This window comes from Heterodontus francisci, chromosome 14 (assembly GCF_036365525.1).
Source record: "Heterodontus francisci isolate sHetFra1 chromosome 14, sHetFra1.hap1, whole genome shotgun sequence".
Lineage (NCBI taxonomy): Eukaryota > Metazoa > Chordata > Chondrichthyes > Heterodontiformes > Heterodontidae > Heterodontus > Heterodontus francisci.
In genome coordinates, this window is record NC_090384.1 from 69,475,069 (window position 1) to 69,500,831 (window position 25,763).

General features: G+C 42.1%; 1 protein-coding gene across 4 annotated transcripts in view; it reads left to right on the top strand.

Moving 5' to 3' along the window:
• Nucleotides 1-25,763, top strand: part of LOC137377319 (serine/threonine-protein kinase BRSK2) — a 636,447-nt gene that overhangs the window by 449,411 nt on the left and 161,273 nt on the right. For all 4 annotated transcript variants that reach the window (XM_068046888.1, XM_068046887.1, XM_068046889.1 and 1 more), the window contains exon 6: nt 20,774-20,842. In XM_068046888.1, coding sequence (XP_067902989.1) covers nt 20,774-20,842 — 69 coding nt within the window. The remainder of the gene's footprint in view (nt 1-20,773; nt 20,843-25,763) is intronic.

Here is a 25,763-nt window from a genome sequence, read left to right on the forward strand (position 1 = left end):
AGCAAGCATAAAAGGGGCTGCAAACAGCCTAGCTGCCCCATATAGCCTTTTTTTTCTTGCTGAGCTGAATTCACCTGCACCTGCCAATCGTGCAGTTTCTGCAGTGGAGCAGGTCCAAAGCCAGAAAATTAAAAGTCACAATCGTGACTTCTCTGCAACTATGCACTTTCGCTTGTTTTGTTGTTGCCACTAGTACTCTGAAATTCTTGCTGCAAGGTAAATGAATGGGTTGGGGAGTAGCAGAATTCCTAATGCATTGTGGAAAGCACTTAAAGAAGAACTGCTTCAGAGAGGCGTTTATGATGGTGGTGATGGTGAGACAGTGACAGTGGTGCAGAATGGTTGCCAAGTACTTACAACTATTACATTATAAAGCAAAACACTGCAGATGTTAAAAAGGTTTAAAGGAAAATGCTGGAAACACTCAGCAGGTCAGGCAGCAACTGTGGAGAGAGAAAAACAACAGTTCACATTCCAGACCTTGCACCAGGTATGCAAAGATTAGCTGTGTAATTTGTGTGTGCATGTCTATAGGGTTATATAAATATAATATAGCAGGCAGCAGCTTCTACTGATTTGTGCTCAATTTCTTGTCATCTGTGCACGAGGTCACAAATGATCAAACAGCAGTCCAATCACTCAAATTTTGTGCAAATTACATTGTTTCTACCACACTTGCATTGCTGGTTGGGTAAATAATTGTTTTTCTACCTCTAGAAATGTATTTTATTGGAATGCAGGCTTATACAGCAATTACTTATACACATGCAACCCAAATGCAGTATTTGGTCCAGATTTTACTTTCTCATTCAGATATTTATTTTTAAAAATACCTTTTTTCACTAACAGAAAGATGTTAAAGGAGTATGAACCATTTATCCATAGACCAGCTGTCTTGAATGTGCTGTGTCAGGGGTGAATTCAAGGATCAAAAGCTGTAAGGAAGAGAAATTCAAAATCGTTCTGCCTGTTTTTGGATAAAAAATGTAACTTGAAGGAGCAAATTTTTAGGTAGCTATCTCTCACGCACACGATCTCCCCTGGAAATGCAGCAGCTGCCAAATTGGAAGCTGATGACTTCAAAGTATGCAAGATGCCCACCTTAAATAGGCATTGGATACCTTGAATATGCAAGCCAATGTCCTAATGTTCAGTTCTTCGGCCTAAACAGCAGTCCTTTAAGGAGCTATCGGAGATGCCTGCAGAAAGCTCAGCAAACATCTTAATAGATTAATTATTGTGGAGATGTGAGCAGTAGAAGTGCTTCTCCTGTCTCAATAAAAATACTGTCGGTCAGAGGAAGACATAGAGAGCAAGCACACTCCACAACAGAATTGATAATGACCGTGGGGAAAGCCATGACCCAGATAATTCTAGTTACAAAAAGAAGCATGATACTGGAAGTAGGATTAGGTCCATTGAACAAAAAATATATTATAAATATATGGGCACATGTACACTCTTCTGCATCCAAAAATGACATCAAAGAAATACAGGAAAAAGTTTGATTTGATTATACCTTCTGCATGCAATGAACAGCAATACACTTACAAATTAAAAACTGATAATTAGTGTATCACCATTGTTTATTTATAAATTGTAGTCATTTCCATTGCCTCAAAACAGATTTTTTAGCGTTTCTTCCCTTAAATGCAGACTGCCTGGCTTTATTCAGTGCTGCATAGTATATTGTAAAATGAAACCCAGTATTAGATTTACACTGGAATTTAAGACCAGTGACTTCTTTACAGAGTCCCAAAATACAGAAGAGCTATGCAGTCTGAAAAACCCATCCAACAGGGACTGCAAAAAAGGCTTACATTTATACAATGCTTGTCACATCCTCTAGATGTTCCAAAACATTTCAGCCAATTAAGTGCTGTTGAAGTGTAGTCATCTTTATTATGTAGGCCAACGTGGTGGCCAAGTTATACACAGCAAGGCCCCAGAAATGTCGAACAAAATAAATGGCCAGTGAATCTGGTGGTGTTGGTTGAGGGATAAGTATTAGCCAGGGCACCAAGAGAACTCTTCTGCTTTTCTTTGAATGGTACCACAAGATCTTTTATATCTACTTGAACAGGCAGACATGGCTTTAATTTAATTCTTTCTTGAAATCCAGCAGTACCTTCATACGGCATTAAAATGCCGGCCTAGATTACTTCTGTTTTAATTCAATCTTGGGATATGGGCATCACTGGAAAAGCCAACATTTATTGTCTATCCCTTGTTGCCCTTGGGAAGGTGGCAGTAGATTTTCCTATTCATTGCAGTCTTTGTGGTTAAGGTACTCCTACAATGTTGTTAATTAGGGAGCTCCAGGATTTTGACTAAGCAACAATGAACAAACAGTAGTATGTCCATGTCAAGACTTGGAAAGGAATTTGGAGGTGGTGCTGTTCACATGCACCTGCTGCCTTTGTTTTGCAAGGTGGTGGAGATTTTGGAGGCGCTACCAAAGAACCTTGATGGCATAACGTGGTACATCCTGTAGATGCAGCCAAAGTGCACCAGTGCCAAAGGGAGTGGATGTTTACGCTAGTGGATGAGGTACTGATCGAACAGATTGCTTTGTCCTGGATGGTGGCAAGCCTCTTGAGTATTGTTGCAGCTGCACCCATCCAGGCAAGTGCAGAATTTCCCATCACACTCCTCATTTGTGCCTTGTAGGTGGTGAAGAGGCTTTTAGGAGTTGGCAGGTGAGCCAGTTGGCTCAGAATATCCAACCTCTGAGTGTCCCAGTAGCCACAGCAATTATGTGGCTGATCCAGTTTAGTTCCTGATCAAGGGTTACCCCCTAGTTCATAATGCACTCAAGTCTGTAGTAGGGCTTGAATTCACAACCATTAAACTCAGAGGTGAAAGAACGGAGGCAAAAATGCCATCACTGAGCCAACCTGACAAGTCTAATGTCCCGAGGCTGTAATAAATGCTTTATAAATGCAATTTGCATCTACCTAGCTATCTGTCTTTGAACACTCAGATAATGCTGCCCTGTCAGAGATTTTGTCTCTGTCCTCTTGGATGGAAATAAAAGATTCCATTACACTATTCAAAATGTTTGGCAATTCTCTCAGTGTCCTAGTCAATATTTATCACTCAACCAACATTACCAAAAACACCGGGCCATTTGGCTGCCACATTTCAGGACATTGCAACATTGAGTACTTCAAAAGTACTTCATCGACAATCTAAAGGCTTTTACGCTTTATCATTGAATTTTGTAATGCAAGAGCAATTGTGCATACTTAGGCAACTTCTCAAAACATTAAGGTAGTCTTGTATATACTTAATACTTTGAGCAACTGAAAAATGCAGTTACTGCTGCCAAATTTTACTCGGTGTTATAAATGTTGGCTACTCCTCATCATCCTAATTACTACTGTGATTGTTGGGATTGAGTTTCTTGTTGCTTTAGGACAGAATTCAGGGGCTGGGCTTTTCTCTGCATTTGTGCCTAGATACACCCATAATCTGGGTGTAAACTGCAGCTGAAAAAATACTATGTTTTCAGCATAAGTGAGTTTTGTACTTAACTACAATATGCCCAAGTCTCCTCAATCTTTTCTGTCTGTCCAATCACCCCTCTGTCCAAAGGAATCTCCACCCACAGAACTAGTCATGCCTCCAATTCTCAAATGTAGGTATCCTCTAATTGCATTTGTTTGGGGGAAGGTGGGGGGGGGGGGGGGGGGGGAGGGGGGGGGGGGCAGGGGGTGACACTCTCAACATTGAGAGTGGATTTTCAGGTGCAGTAGGAAACGGACATTTTTCTGGTCCTTTAATTGCAATTTTTGCACATTTTTTAAAAGTTATCCTCACTGAGACCTGCTTTGTATATTTTGTTTCTTTTAATGAATTTTAAGGCATCAGTATAAGGCACATTAAAAATTGAAAAGCTCCCCAGTTGCAGGTTCTTAAACATACTGTGTCTGATGTGCATGAATGATTGATTGTTAAATGAGTTGAAACTTAAATTTTATGGCTCAAAGAAGCAATATACTGTGTGGGTTTGACGTTCCCTTGGGCCCAGATTATTTATGCTGATATATGCCCATTTTAAATTCAGACATACTGTAGTGAGATTGGGAAGATACTTGGGTGTAACCTGACATTGGCAAAATGGATGCAACATTGGGCTCATCTTTGGATCTAACTTCCAGGTTGTGTCCAAGGAGGAACAGCCAAGCCCAGATACTGTATGGATTTTATTACATGTATCTTATTGTAAATACTATTTAAAATCTGGCTGTTGGTTACATTTGATTAAGGAAAACATTACAGTGCTAGAAAGAGAGAATACCTTGAGGGATCAAAGACAGAATCGATTTGGTTGGAGTTAAACATTAAAGGAACTATTACACAAATTAATATATTTTATAGTTCACGAAATAGTGGGGAGGAGCAGATTTGCAAGGAAATTACTGAGAGGTCCAAGAACTTTAGAGTAGTGATAATGGGAGACTTTAATTATCCCAGCATTGAATGCAGCAGTGATTCTGATAAGGGCAGAGAAGGGGTGGAATTTCTGAAATGTGCTCAGGAAATTCTCATGATGTGTATGTTTCCTGCTGAACAAGAAAGGCGGCATTGCTGGATTTAATCCTGGGGAACGAAATGAGTCAAGTGAAGAATGTCATATTGGGGAAGCATCTCAGGAGTAGTGATCATAGTATCATAAGGTTTAGTTCAGTTATGGAGAAGGATAAGGAGCAATCTAGGATAAAAATACTTAACTGGAGGATGGCCAATTTCAGCAAATTGAGAAGGTATCTGGCCGAGGTAAATTGGAGTCAAAGGGCTGGATTTTGTTCCAGGTCCAACGTCGGGTTTCGTGGCGGGGGCTGGAGAATTGGAGCGGTAGCGGCCCGCCACTGAACCTGACACCGGGATTGCTGCACCCGATCACCGTGGCGGCTCCTCTGCCACTCCGCAATGGGACCCTAGTTTAAATATTTAAATTACATGTTTGCATTAATTAAAATCTAATCTGCAGCGATCTTACCTTCAGTTCTTGATCTTCAGCGCAACATGCGGCACTCACGCACCTTCACTTTCCTGTCCGGAGAAAGCTGGCACCACCGAGGTGGGGAAGGGGTCAACTTTGCCTTTTGTATAGGGAAGGTGGGGAAGGGGTGAACACTGCACTTTGTTGAACTGTCTGCAGGTTCAGCAGCCTTTTAAAATGGCGCCAGCACCTGCTTCCACATCAGTGAGGCCATGAACAGCGTCGCCAATGCTGCCCCCACCACATGATTGGGGGAGGCGGACACCATGAATATGTAAAGCGGCCACCCGCCACAGAATCGCAGCAGCGGAGTGGCGCAGCTTCCATGTGGGGCAGCCGCCATTTTCCATGCCCACTGCTGCTCCCGGCGGCGGGACTACAGAATCCAGACTGGCAGGCAGAAATGTAATGGGGCAATGGGCAACCTTTAAAGAGGAGAAGGTTTGGGTACAGTCTAGGTGCATTCCCACAAATAATAAAAGGGAGAATCAGACTGAAGATAAAAAGTACAGAGAGGAAGTAAGAAGAAAATAAAGAGGCACAAGGAGGTAGCATTGGAATAAATTAGCGACTAACATGGTACAAGGGAGGTCTTCTTTAGGCATATTAACAATAAACCAGTGTTCACCAAGGATGAGGACTTTGCCAAAGATGTGGTAAACAAGGAAGATGTGAATACTGGATGAAATAAAAATATAGGAGGTACTAGAAAGGCTGTAGTGCATAAGTCACCCCTTCAGAATGGGAAATATCCTAGGCTGCTAAGGGAAGGGTAGAAATTATTGAGGTACTGGACACAATCTTTCAATCCTCCTTAGATACATGGGTGGTGCTAGAAGACTGCAAAGGGTACACCCTTGTTCAATAAAAAGGAATTGGATAAATACTTAATAGAGAAAAATAAATTGCAGGGATATAAGGAAAGAACGGTGGGGAGGGGGACTAACTAGATTGCTCTTCAAAAGAGATGGTGCAAGCCTGGTGGATCGACTATCCTCCTGTGTTGTACTATTCTCTGATTCTATGATATAGCCACCTACTGTTGAGATATTGGTAATGTTTCTAGTTTATTCCAAGTTTATTCCAGTCTGTGTCCAAAAGGTCCAACTGTTTCAACATTCCCCAGATAAATGGAGAAAGGGTTATGTATCCTTTATTATCTTCTCCAACTAGTAGTTGAATCATTTCCTGCTGCAAAAAGTGTCAGAAATTGATACTATGGTTGAAACTGTTAGAAACATTTGATTGTAGATCAAAAAAAATGAACTAGATGTTCAAATCATCATGTACAAGGGTGGAAAAGGAGCATGTAAGAAAACTATCTCTGGCTGTTGCTTAATTGGGTTTGGGTCAATTCTGATATCATGAGTTCTGTTGGCATCTTTTAAAGTTTTAATTGTATTTCGTTTTCTTTACAAACTAAGAAATTAGAATTAGAACATCACAGCGCAGTACAGGCCCTTCGGCCCTCGATGTTGTGCCGACCTGTGAAACCATCTGACCTACACTATTCCATTTTCATCCATATGTCTATCCAATGACCACTTAAATGCCCTTAAAGTTGGCGAGTCTACCACTGTTGCAGGCAGGGCGTTCCACGCCCCTACTACGCGCTGAGTAAAGAAAGTACCTCTAACATCTGTCCTATATCTATCACCCCTCAACTTAAAGCTATGTCCCCTCGTGTTTGCCATCACCATCCGAGGAAAAAGACTCTCACTATCCACCCTTTCTAACCCTCTGATTATCTTATATGTCTCTATTAAGTCACCTCTCCTCCTCCTTCTCTCCAACGAAAACAACCTCAAGTCCCTCAGCCTTTCCTCGTAAGACCTTCCCTCCATACCAGGCAACATCCTAGCAAATCTCCTCCGTACCCTCTCCAAAGCCTCCACATCCTTCCTATAATGCGGCGACCAGAACTGCACGCAATGCTCCAGGTGCGGTCTCACCAGAGTTTTGTACAGCTGCAGCATGACCTCGTGGCTCCGAAACTCGATCCCCCTACTAATAAAAGCTAACACACCATATGCCTTCTTAACAGCCCTATTAACCTGGGTAGCAACTTTCAGGGATTTATGTACCTGGACACCAAGATCTCTCTGCTCATCTACACTACCAAGAATCTTCCCATTAGCCTAGTACTCTGCATTCCTGTTACTCCTTCCAAAGTGAATCACCTCACACTTTTCCGTATTAAACTCCATTTGCCATCTCTCAGCCCAGCTCTGCAGCCTATCTATGTCCCTCTGTACCCTACAAAATCCTTCGGCACTATTCACAACTCCACCGACCTTCGTGTCATCCGCAAATTTACTAACCCACCCTTCTACACCCTCTTCCAGGTCATTTATTAAAATGACAAACAGCAGTGGCCCCAAAACAGAACCTTGCGGTACACCACTAGTAACTAAACTCCAGGATGAACATTTGCCATCAACCACCACCCTCTGTCTTCTTTCAGCTAGCCAATTTCTGATCCAACGCTCTAAATCACCTTCAACCCCATACTTCCGTATTTTCTGCAATAGCCTACCGTGGGGAACCTTATCAAACGCATTACTGAAATCCATATTCACCACATCCACTGCTTTACCCTCATCCACCTGTTTGGTCACCTTCTCGAAAAACTCAATAAGGTTTGTGAAAATTGTTGCAGCTTAAAGCCTTGAAACTGCCTTGGTGTATAAATATGTTTCCAGAAAGGGGAAAATCATTATAGAAGATATTTTCAAAAGTCCTAAGTACTTATGCAAGTCAGAATTTTGAAAATATTGTGCATTGCAAAAATCTCTACAAATGGAATGAAGAGATTATAGAAAAGCCTACTTTGTGGCCAAATTAAGAAAGAAAATATTCATAGCAATTGGAAAAGTTACATTCTGTTAATGTTTACTCTTTAATGTTACAAAGTAGGACTGGGAAAATCCATGGAGCCATTCAATACTTGTTAAAGGCTGGAATTTTCTAAATTAACTTGCTACAGTATTGGTGATCTTTTTAATGCGGTTTGCTATTTAGTTTAGTTTAGTTTAGAGATACAGCACTGAAACAGGCCCTTCGGCCCACCGAGTCTGTGCCAACCATCAACCACCCATTTATACTAATCCTACACTAATTCTATATTCCTACCACATCCCCATATTTCCCTACCACCTACCTATACTAGGGGTAATTGCTAATGGCCAATTTACCTATCAACCTGCAAGTCTTTGGCATGTGGGAGGAAACCGGAGCACCCGGAGGAAACCCACGCAGACACAGGGAGAACTTGCAAACTCCACACAGGCAGTACCCAGAATTGAACCCGGGTCGCTGGACAGCGGTGCTAACCACTGCGCCACTGTGCCGCCCTATGTTTTGAATTTTTAAAGACAAGGTATTCAGTTTGGGTTCTTTGCCACTGGTCACTCCCATGAACAGACTTTGTGACCAGAATGAACAAACATGTGCTTTTACTTGCCCAATATTTAGGTAAATTTAGAAAAACCCAGGGTTCAAACAGAGAATCCTGCCACTATAACTCAGCTTACTCTAAATATATTGCGGACGCATATTGCCATGTGAATTTCTCTGAAAGGGCAGAGGGATCACCATGATGGGATGGCAAGAGAGCATTGGTCATGGGCATTTTCAAATTTTAAATTTAAATTATTTTTAATTTTCTTTCTATCTCTAAATCCCATTGCACTCGTTCGCTCTCTCTCTCTCTCTCTTGCTCTCTGTATTTCTCTGTCTAATTTCCAATCCAACTCTCCCTCCCTTTCAGTCCTTATCCTATTTATTTCTCATTGGTTAAAGAGATACACTGTTGGGACTGTCATTCACCAAGGCCTCAGATGTCCTGTTGGCCTCACTGTACCACTATCACCTCACACATTCAGCAACTTACAGGGCAAAACAAAATTGTGCTGCAGAGAGCAGAAGAATGTCCGACTATCCAAGCTGCCTGCGAGATATCCTGCTCAATAATTTCCAGCCTTAATATGTTACATTTTGCTACCTGATAAATTTTTAAGGTTTCTGTTACCCTTTCTATTCTAAATATTTTTCACTTCCATGTTCAGTTCTTGTAGATGCTTGCTAGATCCCTATATCCTCAACAGTGAATGCTCTGATTTTTAATTAACTTTCATTGGGTGCTTGGGATAATGAATAGAGGACTTTTTTTGGGGGGGATTACTTCAGCTTCTGGTTTTATCCCACACCTCCCCAGGGTCGTAATTTGTCTTCAGAAGGCAGCGGCATAAATTTTGTTTTGAGGCTTTAACTGCTAAGTAATTGTATTAAGCTGAATGGAACAAGCAAATTGTAGCTGTAACACAACATATACTTACACAGCATAGTTCCCTCAATGTAATAGAAAATAATAATAAGCTATGTATTCTAATTAATGTTTATACACAGTTCATTATTTTTTCTCTTGGTTTTTACTCACTCACTACACAAGTCTCGACTTTAGCTGACATTTTTTAGAAGTTCCAGGGTGATTTATTTTGAAAACTATTGATAGCATCTTGCCTTATTGAAAGCCCCAGATAGTCTTAATGGTTTGAAAAGGGCATCTTTTGAAACAGTAACTGGAGCCAAGCAGAATTTGAACAGCTATCTATTCATTATTTTTAAAGAAACTGACTATCAGACGTATAGCTGAATAAATCACATAGCATGTTTGTATTTCAATTGACTCAGTTGGCTTCTCACTGAAGTAACAGCTAGGCAACAACTGGTTAATTACTGCAATAAAGTATTGGTTTAAACTCGGACATGATTGCTATGTGTGAATCTGTTTGTAACCTGCAACTGCAACAGATTCAAAAAAAGCAATGCTAGGCTAAATCTTCGATGAAAAAGCTTCCTTTTTCACACTAACCAGCTTCCTAACTAAATAAATTCTATGGTTTGATCCCATTTTAAAGCTGCAGTACACAACTGAAGCATTCTTAGATGAATAGCCACTTTTGTGAGGGCTAAAAATGTTCTATGACTCCAGCCCATGGGCTAACAGCCATCATGAATAATTCTCATAATACTAGTTTCATTCAGTATATGGAAATAATGGAGCTCTGTTCCAACTAAAGCAGCACCCAAAAGAAGATGTTCTGATTACAGACTTATTAATGCTTTTGACATAACAGGAAGTGCAAGCTTATTTTTAAAATATCCACCAGCACTAACCATTGTTGCTCCTACATTGCCATGACTCAAAAAGGAGTATAACATGTGGACAAAAGTGCTCCACTTTTGTCAAAGCTTTAATGCAGCTGTTTTTGGATGGTGCTGTTAACTGTCACTTGATGTGTGCAACTTTGTTTGATAAGAAATGTCTGGAAACATGTAGATACATAAATGTAGATTATCTTCTTAATCATACTTACATCAAAGTGTATGACACCATATGAATGCTCAGTAATGCTCGTAATTAAGACTGTGAATCTTTTATATGCTTTCAGCACTCAGAGACAATCACACCTCATTATAACAATCTCTTGGGAATTTTCAACTAGTTGTTAACCTCAGGCAGAAGGAGATTTTTCCATATATATATCAAAGTAAAACTCTCCTCTGCGACTTGTTCCTAACTAAGTAAATTCTATGGTTTGATCCCATTTTTAAACTGCAGTACACAACTGAAGTATCCTTAGATGAATAGCCACTTTTTTGAGGGCTAAAAATATTCTATGATTCCAGCCCATAGGCTAAGAGCCATCATGAATAATTCTCATAATACTAGTTTCATTCAATATATGGAAATTATGGAGTTCTGTTCCAACTAAAGCAGCACCCAAAAGAAGATTTGCTGATTAAAGATCTTAGCATCAGAGAGACTGGGACATTCTGAGGGACATGTCACACTGTGTTTGTGATTCTCATATCCTATACTCTAGTTGCAATTTGAAGAACAGTATGTGACTACTTTGCATTACAAGGGACATATCTCACTCATGGATATGCAAGTACCAGGTTACAATTTTTTATATTTTTGAAATTTAACTGTTGAAATATTAAAACAGAAGCAGATCTGATCAATGGAACAGATCTTGCTTGACTATTGGCTACGTGGGTTAAATTTTGATTTTATTTTAGAAAAGGGTGGAAAAGTTGAGCTGAATTTTACAGCTACCCCCACCCCCCCACTCCCCAACGGCGGGGGTGGGGGTGGGGGGTGCCGGAAAATGCCTCCGGGAAAGGCCCACCAGAGGCCTCGACACCGGGAAGGTCCCAATGGGACCAAATTTTAAATATTTAAATTTAGTTAAATTAATGATTTAAATACTTACCCGCTCCTGCCGTCCGTTCCGGTGCCATATTGGTGGCGGCAGCTGGCACTCCCGCGCCTTTGGATCTCCGATGCGGGACACTGGTGGGGAGGGGGGAGCAGGTAAGCATTTCAGTGTGGGAGGGGTGTAGTGGGGTCATTCTAATCTGCTTGGTGGAAGGGTTTGGTGGAAAGGATTTGAAATTAAAAGTTAGTGAACTTTTGGGGTGGGGGGAAGGTCAGTTACACAAGGTAAGTATTTTTGGGGGGAGAGAGCAAGGAATGATTGTATGGTTATTGGGGGTGGGAGAGGGGCTTGAACGTGTATTTAATTCTTTAAAATAAATTTTAATGGGCTATCGCTTTAAAACTTTAAAATGTAATGATGGGGCTCGAAGCCCTTGAAAAATGGCGTCGGAGTCTGCGCAGTGCTGCCTGATGCCGTTGCCGGGGACAGATCACCCACCCCCTCCACGTCATTAGTGGGGGCTGTCCTTCCTAGCCATTTGAATGAGCCACCACATTTAATATTGTGGTGGCTCCGCGACGAGCAGTCCGCAAGTTGGCGGCAGCAATGTAAAATCCAGGCCATGTTGCAATCTTATAGTTAAACAAAAAATTTCCATGATACTGGTTTGTGATGAATATCTTCTGTCATTTCATAACTTTACTTAATGCCACGTCACCTTCAGTTGTAGTAAGTACACTTCAGTCAGTCTCAGTTTAATATTTTTATTAATTTCTGTTGACACCAATGGAAAAACCACAACACTACTCAGGGAGGAGTTCAGTATTCTACTTATCCAACCAACATACAATGCATCAGGTCCGTATTTTAGATGCTTTTTTTAATTGATTTTCAGAATATGGGCATCGCTGGCAAGACAGGCATTTATTGCCCAACCCCAAGTGCCCTGAGAAAGTGGTGATAACTGGGTTACTAAGCCTTTTCAGAGGGCAGTTAAAAGTTTGCCATGTTGGTGTGGGATGAAGTCACGAATAGGCCAGTCAGGCTAATGACATCAAATTTACTTATCTATATATAATTTTTATGACAATCCAACAGCTTCATGGTCACTTTGATACCAACTTTTTAATCTCAGATTTTTTTAAACGTTATTCAAATTCTCAAACTGCTATGATGGGATTTGAACTCTTAATCTCTATTAGTGCAGGCCACTAGATTACTTGTCCGGTAACAATGCCACAACACTACTAAGTTCACCATTCAGTATATGCCCCATTTGTAACTCTACTGTTCGTTACAGTTGTGACAGAAACCACACTGCCAAAAATGGGACATATTAATTTTGTCATATGGAACATTTTGAATTGTTAGTGGATTTGAAATAGCTTGTTTGAAGAGACCACAGCGGTGGCTGAAAACATGGCTGCACATTTGCATTCTAAAAGACAGTTGAATAAGAAAGACAATGGAACTGCTCCCTGATTCAATTAACCAGATGGATTTTGATCAAAAGACATTGAATGTGTAAAAGGCCAGCATTTCCACCCCACCACCCCACCGAACCCCACTGAGCGTGCCTGACAGGCTTTGGGGGAAAACCACAAACCTCGCCATTTGTTCCAAATAAGGAGCTAGTTACATGACTACCTGCTGGCCAATTTGGAGTTTTTTGAATTGTACCACACAGTTGGAGAACAGACTGCAACAGAACTTGAAGAAGAGAGCACATAGCTCTCTCGCTCTCCCTCTCTCTCATGCAAAGTTCCAGGGACCCACGGAAGTAACTCCAGCCTTGATAGAAGAGTCCTGCAGCCTTCTGGTACCAGCTAAATAAGTGAAAGTGTGCACTGGGCCCCAACGAGAACTGCAAGATTTAACTGCAATCAAAGGCTTTACATCGAATCCCAAAACGAGTAACTGAACTCCATATTACTTCAAACCTCTCCTCTTTAATTCTTTCTCCTCCTCTGTCTCTATTTGCGTGTGTGTTTATCGCGTATGCATGCTAGCGTGGTCGTGTCACATATTTTTAGTAGTTTAACTGAATTAGAGTTTTAAGGCTAATAAACTTGCACCTTTCTTGTTTAAATCTAAGAAAACCTGTCTGGTTGATTTCTTTGCCATTACAATTAGAGGGCAGTGAGCAAGGAGTCACTGAGGGGAAGCTTTAAAAAAAAAAGGTGTTTTAAAAACTTAAACCCTGTTATGGCCAAACCAGGAAAAGGCTGAGAGGGAACCCCTAGACCCCTTTCTCACCTTGTCATAGCACGGTGGATCAAGGTTCGTTATCCCATGAGGTTGCACTAATGTTTTTAATTAGAGACTGAATTTAGAATTAACTAGGGGAAAGGTGTGCTCATAATGAGGATTGTATTAACTTGAAAATGTTATGATGAGTCTTAACTCACATAGTGTGCACTAATCAACTATCATTTTAGGCATGATAGAAAGGATAATGTCTTGCGCTCATTAATCATGATCTAAAACCACAGAGCAATAATTTAATGCTACTGTGAATAATGTTGATGAGCTATAAAAATTCAAATAAAGTGCATGAACTATAGGAATATTTGGTATTTTTCTGAGTTTGTGGATAGAAACTCACCTGACCTTGAATTTCACAAAGATGTACTTTGGATCGAGCGGGGAAATGGGACTGATTGGATAGCTCCGTGGAGAGGCGACATGGACTCGATCGGCTAAATGGCCTCCTTCTGTGCTGTATATGACTATGACTCGATGAATGCTTCACAAGAATACTCTAATTGGGTAGATAGTAGGTTTAATAGTAAATAGTTGATTCACTGGACCTTACGCGCAATTAATGATCATACTGAGCACCTCAACCATATTCAATAAGACAAAGGAACAATAGAGATTTTTGTAGCGTGAAACCCACAGAATATAAAGAACTGTATGGATCAGTATGCTGAGAATTCAGAATTGTTCATAATTGTATTTTTTCCCTTGTCTTTAGATATTATAAAGAAAGAAAGTATAACAATTAAGGATAAATAATTCTCATCACATTGGCTATGGTATTTAAGTCAAAGCAGTGACCAAACCTTCAAGTCAGAATCTATAAGTTTGAGAAACCTATGTGAATTGAAAAGAATAGCCAAAATAATAGTGTAAACCAAGAAACAGGGAAGCAGCGATGCCTACCTCGGGTTTCAAAAGCCTACAGATCATTGAAGGAATGGAAAGCTGAGGGTGGTATTTATTGCCCATTCCTAGTTGCCCTGTCACTGGAGACTGGAGTCACATGTAGGCCAGACCAGGTAGGGACGGCAGGCTCCCTTTCCTGAATGACATTAATGAGTCAGTGGGTTTTTATGGCAAGCCAGTAGCTGTTGAGGCTGTTGTCCTGGTGCCAGCCAACAAATTACCAGATTTAATGAATTTGTTTCACAACTTGTCATGCTGGGATTGTGAGCTGATAATCACTGAGTTGCTAGTTCATTACCATAAACACTAGGCTACTATACCTATTTTAGATTGAATTAGAGTAAAGTGAACTACATTTTGCTGTATAATTTAAACATTTCGCTAAATGAGTCATATCAAAGTGAATTATTGGCAGTTCATCCATCTCTGTCCTCGTAAGTATTTCTGTTTAATGGATCAGCATGGCTTTAGAAGGTACATAGGAGACAGACACTGCCTTCAGTTGTAACACAGGACACGAATAGACCATTCAGTCCCTTGAGCCTGCACTACCATTCTATTATATCATGATTGATCTGTATCTCAGCTCCATTTATCCATCTTTTCACCATATCCCTTGATCTCTTCATAACTTCCCAATCCCAATCTTTGAAATTTTAATTGACTCAGCACCCACATCCTTTTGGGGAAGAGTGCCAGATTTCTAGTACCTTTTATGTGGAAAAAGTGCTTCCTGATTTTACTCCTAAAAGGCCCAGCTGTAACTTTTAAGATTATGCCGTCTTGTTCTGGATACACCCCACCCCACTCTCTGGCATTAGGATCGTGGTGGGGGGGGCCTGGAGAATTCTTCCGGGAGTGGTCTGCCACAACCCCCGAGGCCTTGGCCTGGCGGCAGGGCCTTCATTTCAATATGTTAATGAAGGTGAACGCAGGCAAATAAACTTACCTGGTCCTGACGGCCGTCCCACGTCGATATTCCAGCCACTAGTCGGAACTCCTACACTTTTGGTTGTCTGCACAGACATCCGAGGCATGACACTGGTGAGGAGGGGGTGCAGTGAAATTCTCAGGGCCGGAACGGGGGCGGGGTTGGGGTAGCTGTGGAAACTGATTCAATTGGCTGAGAAGATGGTGAGAAGGGGTTGAAGGGCAAAGAGTGCAAAGTTTGGGGTTGAAAGCTTGGGACCGGTTTTTCAGGGGTGAGAGGGAAATAAATATATTATTTCATCTCTGCGGGGGTGGAAGAGGGGCTTCGATGTGTAATGAACTGATTTTATTGAAATAAAAGGTGATGGTGACTTTTAAAATGCAAATTATTTGTCGGGGCTTGAAGCCCTTTAAAAATGGTGCCTACGCGGTGGCACCAGACCCCGTTCCAGGGGATGGAGCAGCCACCCCCCCGCCCACGTCATTGGGGTAGCCGCTCCGCCCCCTCCATTTAAATGTGTCCCCGCGTGAAATATCACAGGGGCTCAGCGATGGAGGATCTGCGCGAGCGGACCGCCAAGATCAGAGAGCTCTGCCACAATTTGCGGAACGCTCATAAAATTCAGCCCAGTGTCTCTATATCTACCCTATTGAATGTCAACCATTTTAAACACTTCAATTAGATCATCAGTCAACCTTCTAACCCTTCAAAGCTCAAATATCATTCTGGTGAATCTGCACCGTACACCTACCAAGGCCAATATATCTTTCCCAAAGTTGACTTCCTGAAGCTGAACATAGTGCTCCACTAGTTTTTAGTGATTTGTTTTTATGACACCGAAATCTCTTTACTCCTCCAAAGCTTCTAATCTAGGTGGGGAGATTATCCAGATTCAACCCAGGATGATAGTGATGAAATATAACAATACAGGATGCTTTTGAAGTTCTGTAATTGGAATACGAACATAACGTACGAGCATACAAATTAGTAGCAGGAGTAGACCACTCGGCCCTTCAGCCAGGTCCGCCATTCAACTAGATCATGGCTGATCTGATTGTAACATCAACTCCACATTCCTGCCTACCCCCGATAACCTTCCACCCCCTTGCTTATCAAGAATCTATCTACTCTGCCTTAAATATATTCAAAGACTGTGCTTCCACCACCTTTTGAGGAACAGAATTCCAAAGACTCCCGACCCTCAGAGAAAAAAATTCTCCTCATCTCTGCCTTTAATGGGCGACCTCTTATTTTTAAACAGTGACCTCTAGTTCTAGATTCTCCCACAAGAGGAAACATCCTTTCCACATCCACCCTGTCAAAATCCCTCAGAATCTTATATGTTTCAATCAAATTGCCTCTTGCTCTTCTAAACTCCACCGGATACAAGCCTAGCCTGTCCAACCTTTCCTCATAAGACAACCTGCCCATTCCAGGTATTAGTCTAGTAAACCTTCTCTGAACTGCTTCCAATGCATTTACATCCTTAAATAAGGAGACCAATACTGTACACAGTACTCCAGATGTGATCTCACCAATGCCCTGTATAACTAAAGCATAACCTCTTTTCTTTTGTATTCAATTCTCCTCGCAAAAACAGTAACATTCTACTAGCTTTCTTAATTACTTGTTGGACCTGCATACTAACCTTTTGCGATTCATGCACTAGGACACGCAGATCCCTCTGCATTGCAGAGCTCTGCAATCTTTCACCATTTAGATAATATGCTTTTTTATTCTTCCTACCAAGATGGACAATTTCACATTTTCCCACATTATACCCCATTTGTCAGATCTTTGCCCACTCACTTAACCTATCTGTAGCCCCTTGTAGCCTCCTTATATCCTCTTCACAACCTACTTTCCTATCTATCTTTGTGTCATCAGCAAATTTAGCAACCATACCTTTGGTCCCTTCATCCAAGTCATTTATATAAATTGTAAAATGTTGAGGCACCAGCACTGACCCCTGTGGCAGACCACTCATCACATCTTGCGAACCAGAAAATGACCCATTTATGCCTACTTTCTGTTTCCTATTAGTTAGCCAATCTTCTATCCATGCCAATATGTTACCTCCTACACTGCGAGCTTTTATTTTCTGCAATAACCTTTGATGTGGCACCTTATCAAATGCCTTCTGGAAATCTAAGTACAATACATCCACCAGTTCCCCTTTATCCACTGCACATGTTACTTCAAAGAACTCCAATAAATTGGTTAGACATGATTTCCCTTTCAAAAACCCATGTTGACTCTGCCTGATTACCTTGAATTTTTCTAAGTCCCCCGCTATAACGTCTTTAATAATAGTTTCTAACATTTTCCCTATGACAGATGTTCAGCTAACTGGCCTGTAGTTTCCTGCTTTCTGTCTCCCTCCCTTTTTGCATAAAGGAGTTACATTCAGTATTTTCCAATCTAATGGAATCTTCCCCGAATCTAGGGAATTTTAGAAAATTAAAACCAACGCATCAACTATCTCACTAGCCACTTCTTTTAAGACCCTAGGATGAAGTCCATCAGGACCCGGGGACTTATCAGCCCGCAGCTCCAGCAATTTTCTCAGTACCACTTCCTTGGTGATTGCAATTTTCTTGAGTTCCTCCCTTCCATTTCCTGATTTACAGCTATTTCTGGGATGTTACTTATATCCACTATTCTTCTTTGGCCTCCTTGTCTCGAGAGACAATGGGTAAGCGCCAAGAGGTGGTCAGTGGTTTGTGGAGCAGTGCCCGGAGTGGCTATAAAGGCCAATTCTAGAGTGACAGACTCTTCCACAGGCGCTGCAGATAAAATTGGTTGTCGGGGCTGTTAGACAGTTGGCTGTCTCCTTGCACTTCTGTCTTTTTTCCTGCCAACTGCTAAGTCTCTTCGACTTGCCACTCTTTAGCCCCGCTATACTAAAGTGAAGACTAATGCAAAATACCTGTTCAGTTCATCTGCCATCTCCTTACTTTCCATTATTAATTCCCCAGACTCGCTTTTTATAGGACCAACGCTCACTTTAAGACTTTTTTCTTTTTTAAATATCTGTAGAAACTCTTACTATCTGTTTTTAGATTTCTAGCTAGCTTTCTCTCGTTCTCTAATTTTTCTCTCCTTATTAATCTTTTAGTCGTTCATTGCTGTTTTTTTATATTCTGTCCAATCTTCTGACCTGCTACTCATCTTTGAGCAATTATATGCTTTTCTTTATGTTTGGTACTATCTTTAACTTTTTTAGTTAACCACAGATGGTGGGTCCTCCCCTTGTAATTTTGCTTGAGTAATAGAATGCATAATCTGAGTCTATTAAGAAAATATTCCAATTTGTCTTTCTCAGATCCAGAGTGGATGAAAGCATACTTCCACACATTGAACCCCAGTGAACGTGGTTTTGCTTACTCACCTCTGTTTTTTCATTCCTTTAAGGGATGTGGATGGTGCTGGCAAGGCCAGCACTTGTTGCCCGTTCCTAATTACTCTTAAGAAGGTGGTGGTGAGCTGCCTTCTTGAACTGCTGGAGTCCATCTGGTACAGGTACACCCACAGTGCTGTTAGGGAGTGAGTTCCAGGGTTTTGATTCAACGGCAGTTAAGGAACAGTGATATAGTTCCTAGTCAGGATGGTGTATGACTTGGATGAGAGCTTGCGTGGTGTTCCCATGTGTCTGCTGTCCGTGTCCCTCCAGGTGGTAGAGGTCGCTGGTTTGGAAGCTCCTGTCGAAGGAGGTGTGGTGAATTGCTGCAGTGTATCTAGTTGATGGTACATACTGCTGCCACTGTGCGTCGGTGGTGGAGAGAGTGAATGTTGAGGGTGATGGAAGGGGTGCCCATCAAGCGGGCTGCTTTGTCCTGGATGGTGTCGAGCTTCTTGAGTGTTGTTGGAGCTGCATCCGTTCAGGCAAGTGGGGACTATTCCATCACACTCCTGACTTGTGCCTTGTAGATAGTGGACAGGCTTTGGAGAGTCAGGAGGTGGGTTACTCGCTGCAGAATTTCCAGTCTCTGACCTGCTCTTGTAGCCACAGTATTTATGTGTCTGGTCCAGTTCAGTTTCTGGTCAATGGTAACCCCCAGGACATTGATAGTGGGGGATTTGGTGATGATAATGCCGTTTAATGTCATGGGGAGATGGTTAGATCCTCTCTTATTGGAGATTGTCATTTCCCAGCACTTGCGTGGCGCCAATGTTACTTGCCACTTATCAGCCCAAGCCTGAATGTTGTCCAGGTTTGCTGCATTTGGAGGCAGACTGGGTTTGCCATTGTTGTTTCTGGTGCCTAGGTCAATATGGGGTGTTCTGTCCGTTTTTATTAATTTTCAACTTTTGTGGAGCAGTTTTGTTCAATTGAATGTCTTGCTAGACCATTTCAGAGGGCTTTTAAGAGTTAACCACATTACTGTTGGCCTGGAGTCACATGTAGACCAGACCAGGTAAAGATGGCAGATTTCCTTCCCTAAAGGATATTAGTGAGCCAGATGGGTTTTTACGACAATTAATAGTAGTTTCATGGTCAACATTGCTGACTAGCTTGCAATTCCATATTTTCATTACTTAATTGAATTTAAATTCCACCAGCTGCTGTGGTGGGATTTGAACCCATGTCTCCAAAGTATTAGCCTGGGTCTCTGGATTACTAGTTCAGTGACATGACCACTATGCCACTGTCTCCCTTTGTAATTTCCTGCTCCCATCTACACAACTTACAATGCCTGCAAATTTAGTATCATCCGAAAACTTGGCTATTCAAACTCTTTATTCCTTCATTCATTAATCTATATGGTGAAAAGTTGAGGACCCAATACAGATCCCTGGGGAGCAGATTTGTCAAATCGCACCAGTTGGATCGGATTGAAGTAAATGCACCTGTCTGCTACCTTCCTCTTGTGTGCCATTTTCGAGTCCTCCAGTATCTGCACGTGGGGCAGAATATTTTTTGCTAACTTTTCATGGGTAAATGCACAAATTAAATGTATTTGATGCTGAGTGACTGGGTCTCTAGGCATCAATATTGTGGTCGAAATGATTTAACTTAATATAATAGTAAACTTAAGCTGCTTTTATATTACCCGAAATCAGCAGCTGACTCACATTGAGCGGGTGTCGTGCAGCTGCCTGCAAGCCAAATTAAAATTGCCAGGGTTCACTAAGATTCACTGCCAGGAAGACCCATTTTACCAGCCGCACTTGTGTGAATCATGCACAGTGAAAAATGCACCTGAACGGGCTTCCGAATGCAGCATTGTACTTAACCAAAGGACAATTACCAGTCCCCAGAACCTATCTTGCCACAGAAGGTAGGATGTCCAGCATTTTCCACAGCGAGACAGGTACATAAGAGATGACAGTACAGAAAATAAAAAAAATTGAAGATGTTGTTGCAATGCTGTTTTATTTCAATCAGTACACAATTCTGAACAGAAGTTTTCTAATTGAAAAATGTGTTCAATTTAGGGAGAAAAGTATGACGGTCGGAAAGCAGATGTCTGGAGCTGTGGTGTCATCCTTTTTGCACTGTTGGTGGTAAGTCATTTAAGTTTTTTTCCTTCAGTTTGGGAAATATTGAATGAGCTTTTGATGCACAGGAACCTATTATAAGAGGATTTAGTGTTTTGTATTTTTGGCTTAATGTAATTTCAATCTATTTGTTTCCACTTCTTTTAGAACTAACGATAATTTTATGCAGTACATTTGTTAAAGTTATTCTGTTGTGAAGATGTGCTGCTGTGCTGCAAAGCAGCAGTGAGTTCAGTACCCAGGAGGTTTTCATTTGACAGCATTATTACTTGTCTCCACATCAGACAATCTGCATGTCTACATATGTTGATGGATCTATTTGGCTTCCAGTAATCTTCAATACAGTGAGATCATGTTGTGCCTTTCAGGTGGACTACCTAAAGTATAATTACTTCAGGTGCTGCAACCTCTGTAAAACGTCCTGCCAGTATTTCTGAGGGAACCACTTGAATTGTAGCTTTGTCACTAAATCTATGAGTACCTGTGACAAGAACTACTGAGGTGTAGAATCACTTTTGTTTTCAGCTACAAGGATTTCATTGATGATGAGTGAAAGAAATTCAAATTCAGATCATGCGTCTGCAGCAATAGAAATGTCATTTCTAATTGCCTACATATTTGCGTTTAATTCAGTAAGAGCAATTTGTTATGTTTTAAATGTTCTGTAAAATGGATCCAAAATATTGTTGGTAGTGAGAATTCTTCGAGATCATGGAATAATTTATTGGTGTTATGACATTGTTAAGAAATATAATTTGTTTGGTGTACTGGATAGTGCATTGGGTTAGGTCGGGGTGTACTCATGAGATGACAGAGTCTAATTTCTCTGCTGACAGTTAAATGTCCTAAGTAATATCAGTTTTCTCTATCGCAATCCGGTAGTCACAGCACTGCATCACACAATTATCCATACTTTGATACTTTGGCTCTAGTGTGAGTAGTGGAATGTGCCGCTGGGGCAGGGTGTGCTTTTCTGATGTTTGTGCAAACAACGTGTGTTAACTCTGAGTACAGGATATTGTACCCATGGTACACTTGGCCTGGAAGTACTTGATGAGCACTGGGTATAAGAAATAGTTCCAGTACTGCCCCATCTTTGTTGGACATAAAATCCACAACAAATTCTTATTTAAATAAAATGCACAAGGGGCAATTTTAACCCTACACTCCTGGTGGAAGCCATGCAAGTGGAGAGTTAAATTTGGCCAGGTAATTTGCCGGCTGATGTCCTGTGCAGGTCATGCTGTCTTTCATGTACATTTCTCTTCTCACAATGCAGCAATGACACCCTGAAGCCAGAAGGATTAACCTTTAAATATGCATATTAGGGTCCAATGCATTTTTGCATCACCTAATTACAATTTTAATTGGTCTGAGTGAACAAGCTGTTGTAGCTTTCCCACCAGATGAAGACAGTGGGCATGAAGTGCTTCTCTGGGCTCCACAGGGAAAATTTAGTCTCCCCTGGGCTCCCCTCCTTCCATTTCATGTAACCGTCACAAAACCCTCTCCAGTTACTTTACTTGCCTTGTTGCTGGCAACTGTTCCTTTGGTGTCGGCCACTGCTGCCCACCCAGGTAAAATCACCCAGCCTTTAGATTACCAAGGTTGAGATGGCTTGCCGCTTGCTTCCTATCCGATTCCTGCTCCCGGTCTTTGTAATACTGTATTCAGGTCAGCAATTATGAGCTGTGCATTGGTTGCCCTGGCAGAGTACTTGCTCAGTTTCATAGGACTGGTATATAGAGTAATTGCTTGATTTCTGAAAGTGTATGCCATGTTGCTGTAGCAGTTAACCATAAACGTTAGGCTTAGTTAACAAGTTCCAGTGTTTTCACTGAACCAGGGAAGGTCCACAGCCAAAAATATGAAGTTACGAATGAAACATGCAGGCATCTGCACCCAAATTGTTTTAATGTTGCTATTGCAACTATCAAATGAAAATGTGGAAGATCAAAGTACAAAATAGCGAAGAGAGGAATTTCTTGAACATTTTTAGCATCGGCACAAACAAAAACAACTTATATTTGTACAGCACCTTTAGCATAATAAAACATCCCAAGGCACTTCATAGGAGCAGTTAAAAACAAAACATGACACCTAGCCACCTAAGGAGATTATGGCCGGAATTTAACGGTGGGCGGGAGGCCAGGACACCGGGAGTGGTGGCCACTGCTGGAACTACACCTAGTTTCAGCAGAAAGAGGAAGGACGGCTCCCGAAAGATGGTAGGTTTTTGGGGCCTCGCCAGGGACAATTGGCCGGGCCCCAGTGAGGCTAGGTGGGGTGGGGAAGGAGTGCTGTGTACTAGGGGCAGTTGGGGCTTCAGAGGCAGCCCTCCATGGGGCACAGAGTACCTGATCAGGAGGGCCGCCGCCCCCAGCCCGCAAGAAGGCCGCCAGGTTTTACTTGGTGTTTTTGGGGCCTTTGCTGTCCAGTCGCGGCAGATATAATGCCAGCAGAGGCTGGAGGAGGCCCTTAAGTGACAGTTAATTGGCCACTTAAGGACTTTGATCGGCTTGGGGTGGGCAGGCCATTTCTCGCTGCCGCCACACTGCGTAAAATTGCTGCCCCTGCCTCCCACTCAATTTTCCTGGGTATAAGAAATAGTTCCAGAACTGCCCCATCTTTGATGGACATAAAATTCACAACAAATTCTTATTTAAATAAAATGCACAAGGGGCAATTTTAACGCTACCCTCCTCGTGGAAGCCATGCAGGTGGACAGTTAAATATGGCCAGGTAACTTACAGGCTGATGTCCTGTGCGGGTCATGCTGTTTTTCGCACTTGCCTCCCAACCACCCCCCACCCCTGTAAAATTCCGGCCATTATGTCAGATGACCAAAAGCATGGTCAAAAAGGTAGTTTTTAAGAAGCGTCCTAAAGGAGGAAAGTGAGATAGAGAGGCGGAGAGGTGTAGGGAGGGAATTCCAGAGCTTAGGGCCTAGATAACTGAAGGCTCGGCCACCAATAGAGTCGGTAGCTAGGGAACTGAGTTTGGAGCAGGGACTGAAAGCCATGTCTTCAGTCTTCTCAATATTTAATTTGAAGAAATTTCTACTCATCCAGTACTGGATGTTAGATAAACAGTCTGATAATTTAGCAACAGTGGAGGAGTCGGGAGAAATGATGGTAAGGTAGAGCTGGGTGTCGTTAGCATACATGTGAAAACTAACACTGTTTTCAGATGATGTTGCCGAGGGGCAGCATGTATTTGAGAAATAAAAGAGGGCCAAGGATGGATCCTTCGGGGGGCACCAGAGGTAAGGGTGTGGGAGCCCGTCTAAGAATGAAGTCCAAAGTACGTAAAGTCCTCATCAGGGAACTGCTCTTTGCTGACGATGCTGCTTTAACATCTCACACTGAAGAGTGCCTGCAGAGTCTCATCGACAGGTTTGCGACTGCCTGCAATGAATTTGGCCTAAGCATCAGCCTCAAGAAAATGAACATCATGGGGCAGGACGTCAGAAATGCTCCATCCATCAATATTGGCGACCATGTTCTGGAAGTCGTTCAAGAGCTCACCTACCTAGGCTCAACTATCACCAGTAACGTGTCCCTAGATGCAGAAATCAACAAGCGCATGGGAAAAGCTTCCACTGCTATGTCCAGACTGGCCAAGAGAGTGTGGGAAAATGGCGCACTGACATGGAACACAAAAGTCCGAGTGTATCAGGCCTGTGTCCTCAGTACCTTGCTCTATGGCAGCGAGGCCTGGACAACGTATGTCAGCCAAGAGCGACGTCTCAATTCATTCCGTCTTCGCTGCCTCCGGAGAATACTTGGCATCAGGTGGCAGGACCGTATCTCCAACACAGAAGTCCTCGAGGCGGCCAACATCCCCAGCTTGTACACACTACTGAGTCAGCGGCGCTTGAGATGGCTTGGCCATGTGAGCCGCATGGAAGATGGCAGGATCCCCAAAGACACATTGTACAGCGAGCTCGCCACTGGTATCAGACCCACCGGCCGTCCATGACTCCGCTTTAAAAACGTCTGCAAACGCGACATGAAATCCTGTGACATTGATCACAAGTCGTGGGAGTCAGTTGCCAGCGTTCGCCAGAGCTGGCGGGCAGCCATAAAGATGGGGCTAAAATGTGGCGAGTCGAAGAGACTTAGTAGTTGGCAGGAAAAAAGACAGAGGCGCAAGGGGAGAGCCAACTGTGCAACAGCCCCGACAAACAAATTTCTCTGCAGCACCTGTGGAAGAGCCTGTCACTCTAGAATTGGCCTTTATAGCCACTCCAGGTGCTGCTTCACAAACCACTGACCACCTCCAGGCGCGTATCCATTGTCCCTCGAGATAAGGAGGCCAAAGAAGAAGAGAAGAAGAAGAGGGGCCAAGGATGGATCCTTCGGGGGACACCAGAGGTAAAGGTGTGGGAGCAGAAAGAGAAATCGTTGCAAGTGATAATCTGGCTATGATAATATAGATGTTCATGTTGAAAGACAGTCCCTCATGTCTTCTGCATTCCACAAACATTAAAAACTCTTGAAAAGTTTCAATGTTTTAAATACTTGATTCCTTTTTTGAATTCCCTATAATGTATATGTGTATATGTCAGTATAATCTGCTCTGTGGCATTGTCTAGTATTCTCCAGTCTTAGCACCATTTATACATTTGCCATGTATCAGTTCTTATTAATCATGATTAAATATCAAATAAATCAAGGTTGGTATCAAAATTTAGATTCTTTTGAGCAATCATGGGTTGAGAAGAAGTAAAGAATTTGAGAATCTTTTTCGGACCTGTTACATAGAAGAGAAAATTACTGTCCATATGGCCTATCCCAAAGTTGAAAAAATACCATGCACTGCCTCTCATGCCTCTCAATTCCTTCTCTGCCAGATAGTTATACAGTTCCCTCTTGATTTTGCCAATACTAGTAGACACTCCACTATCTGTTTCATATATTCACCA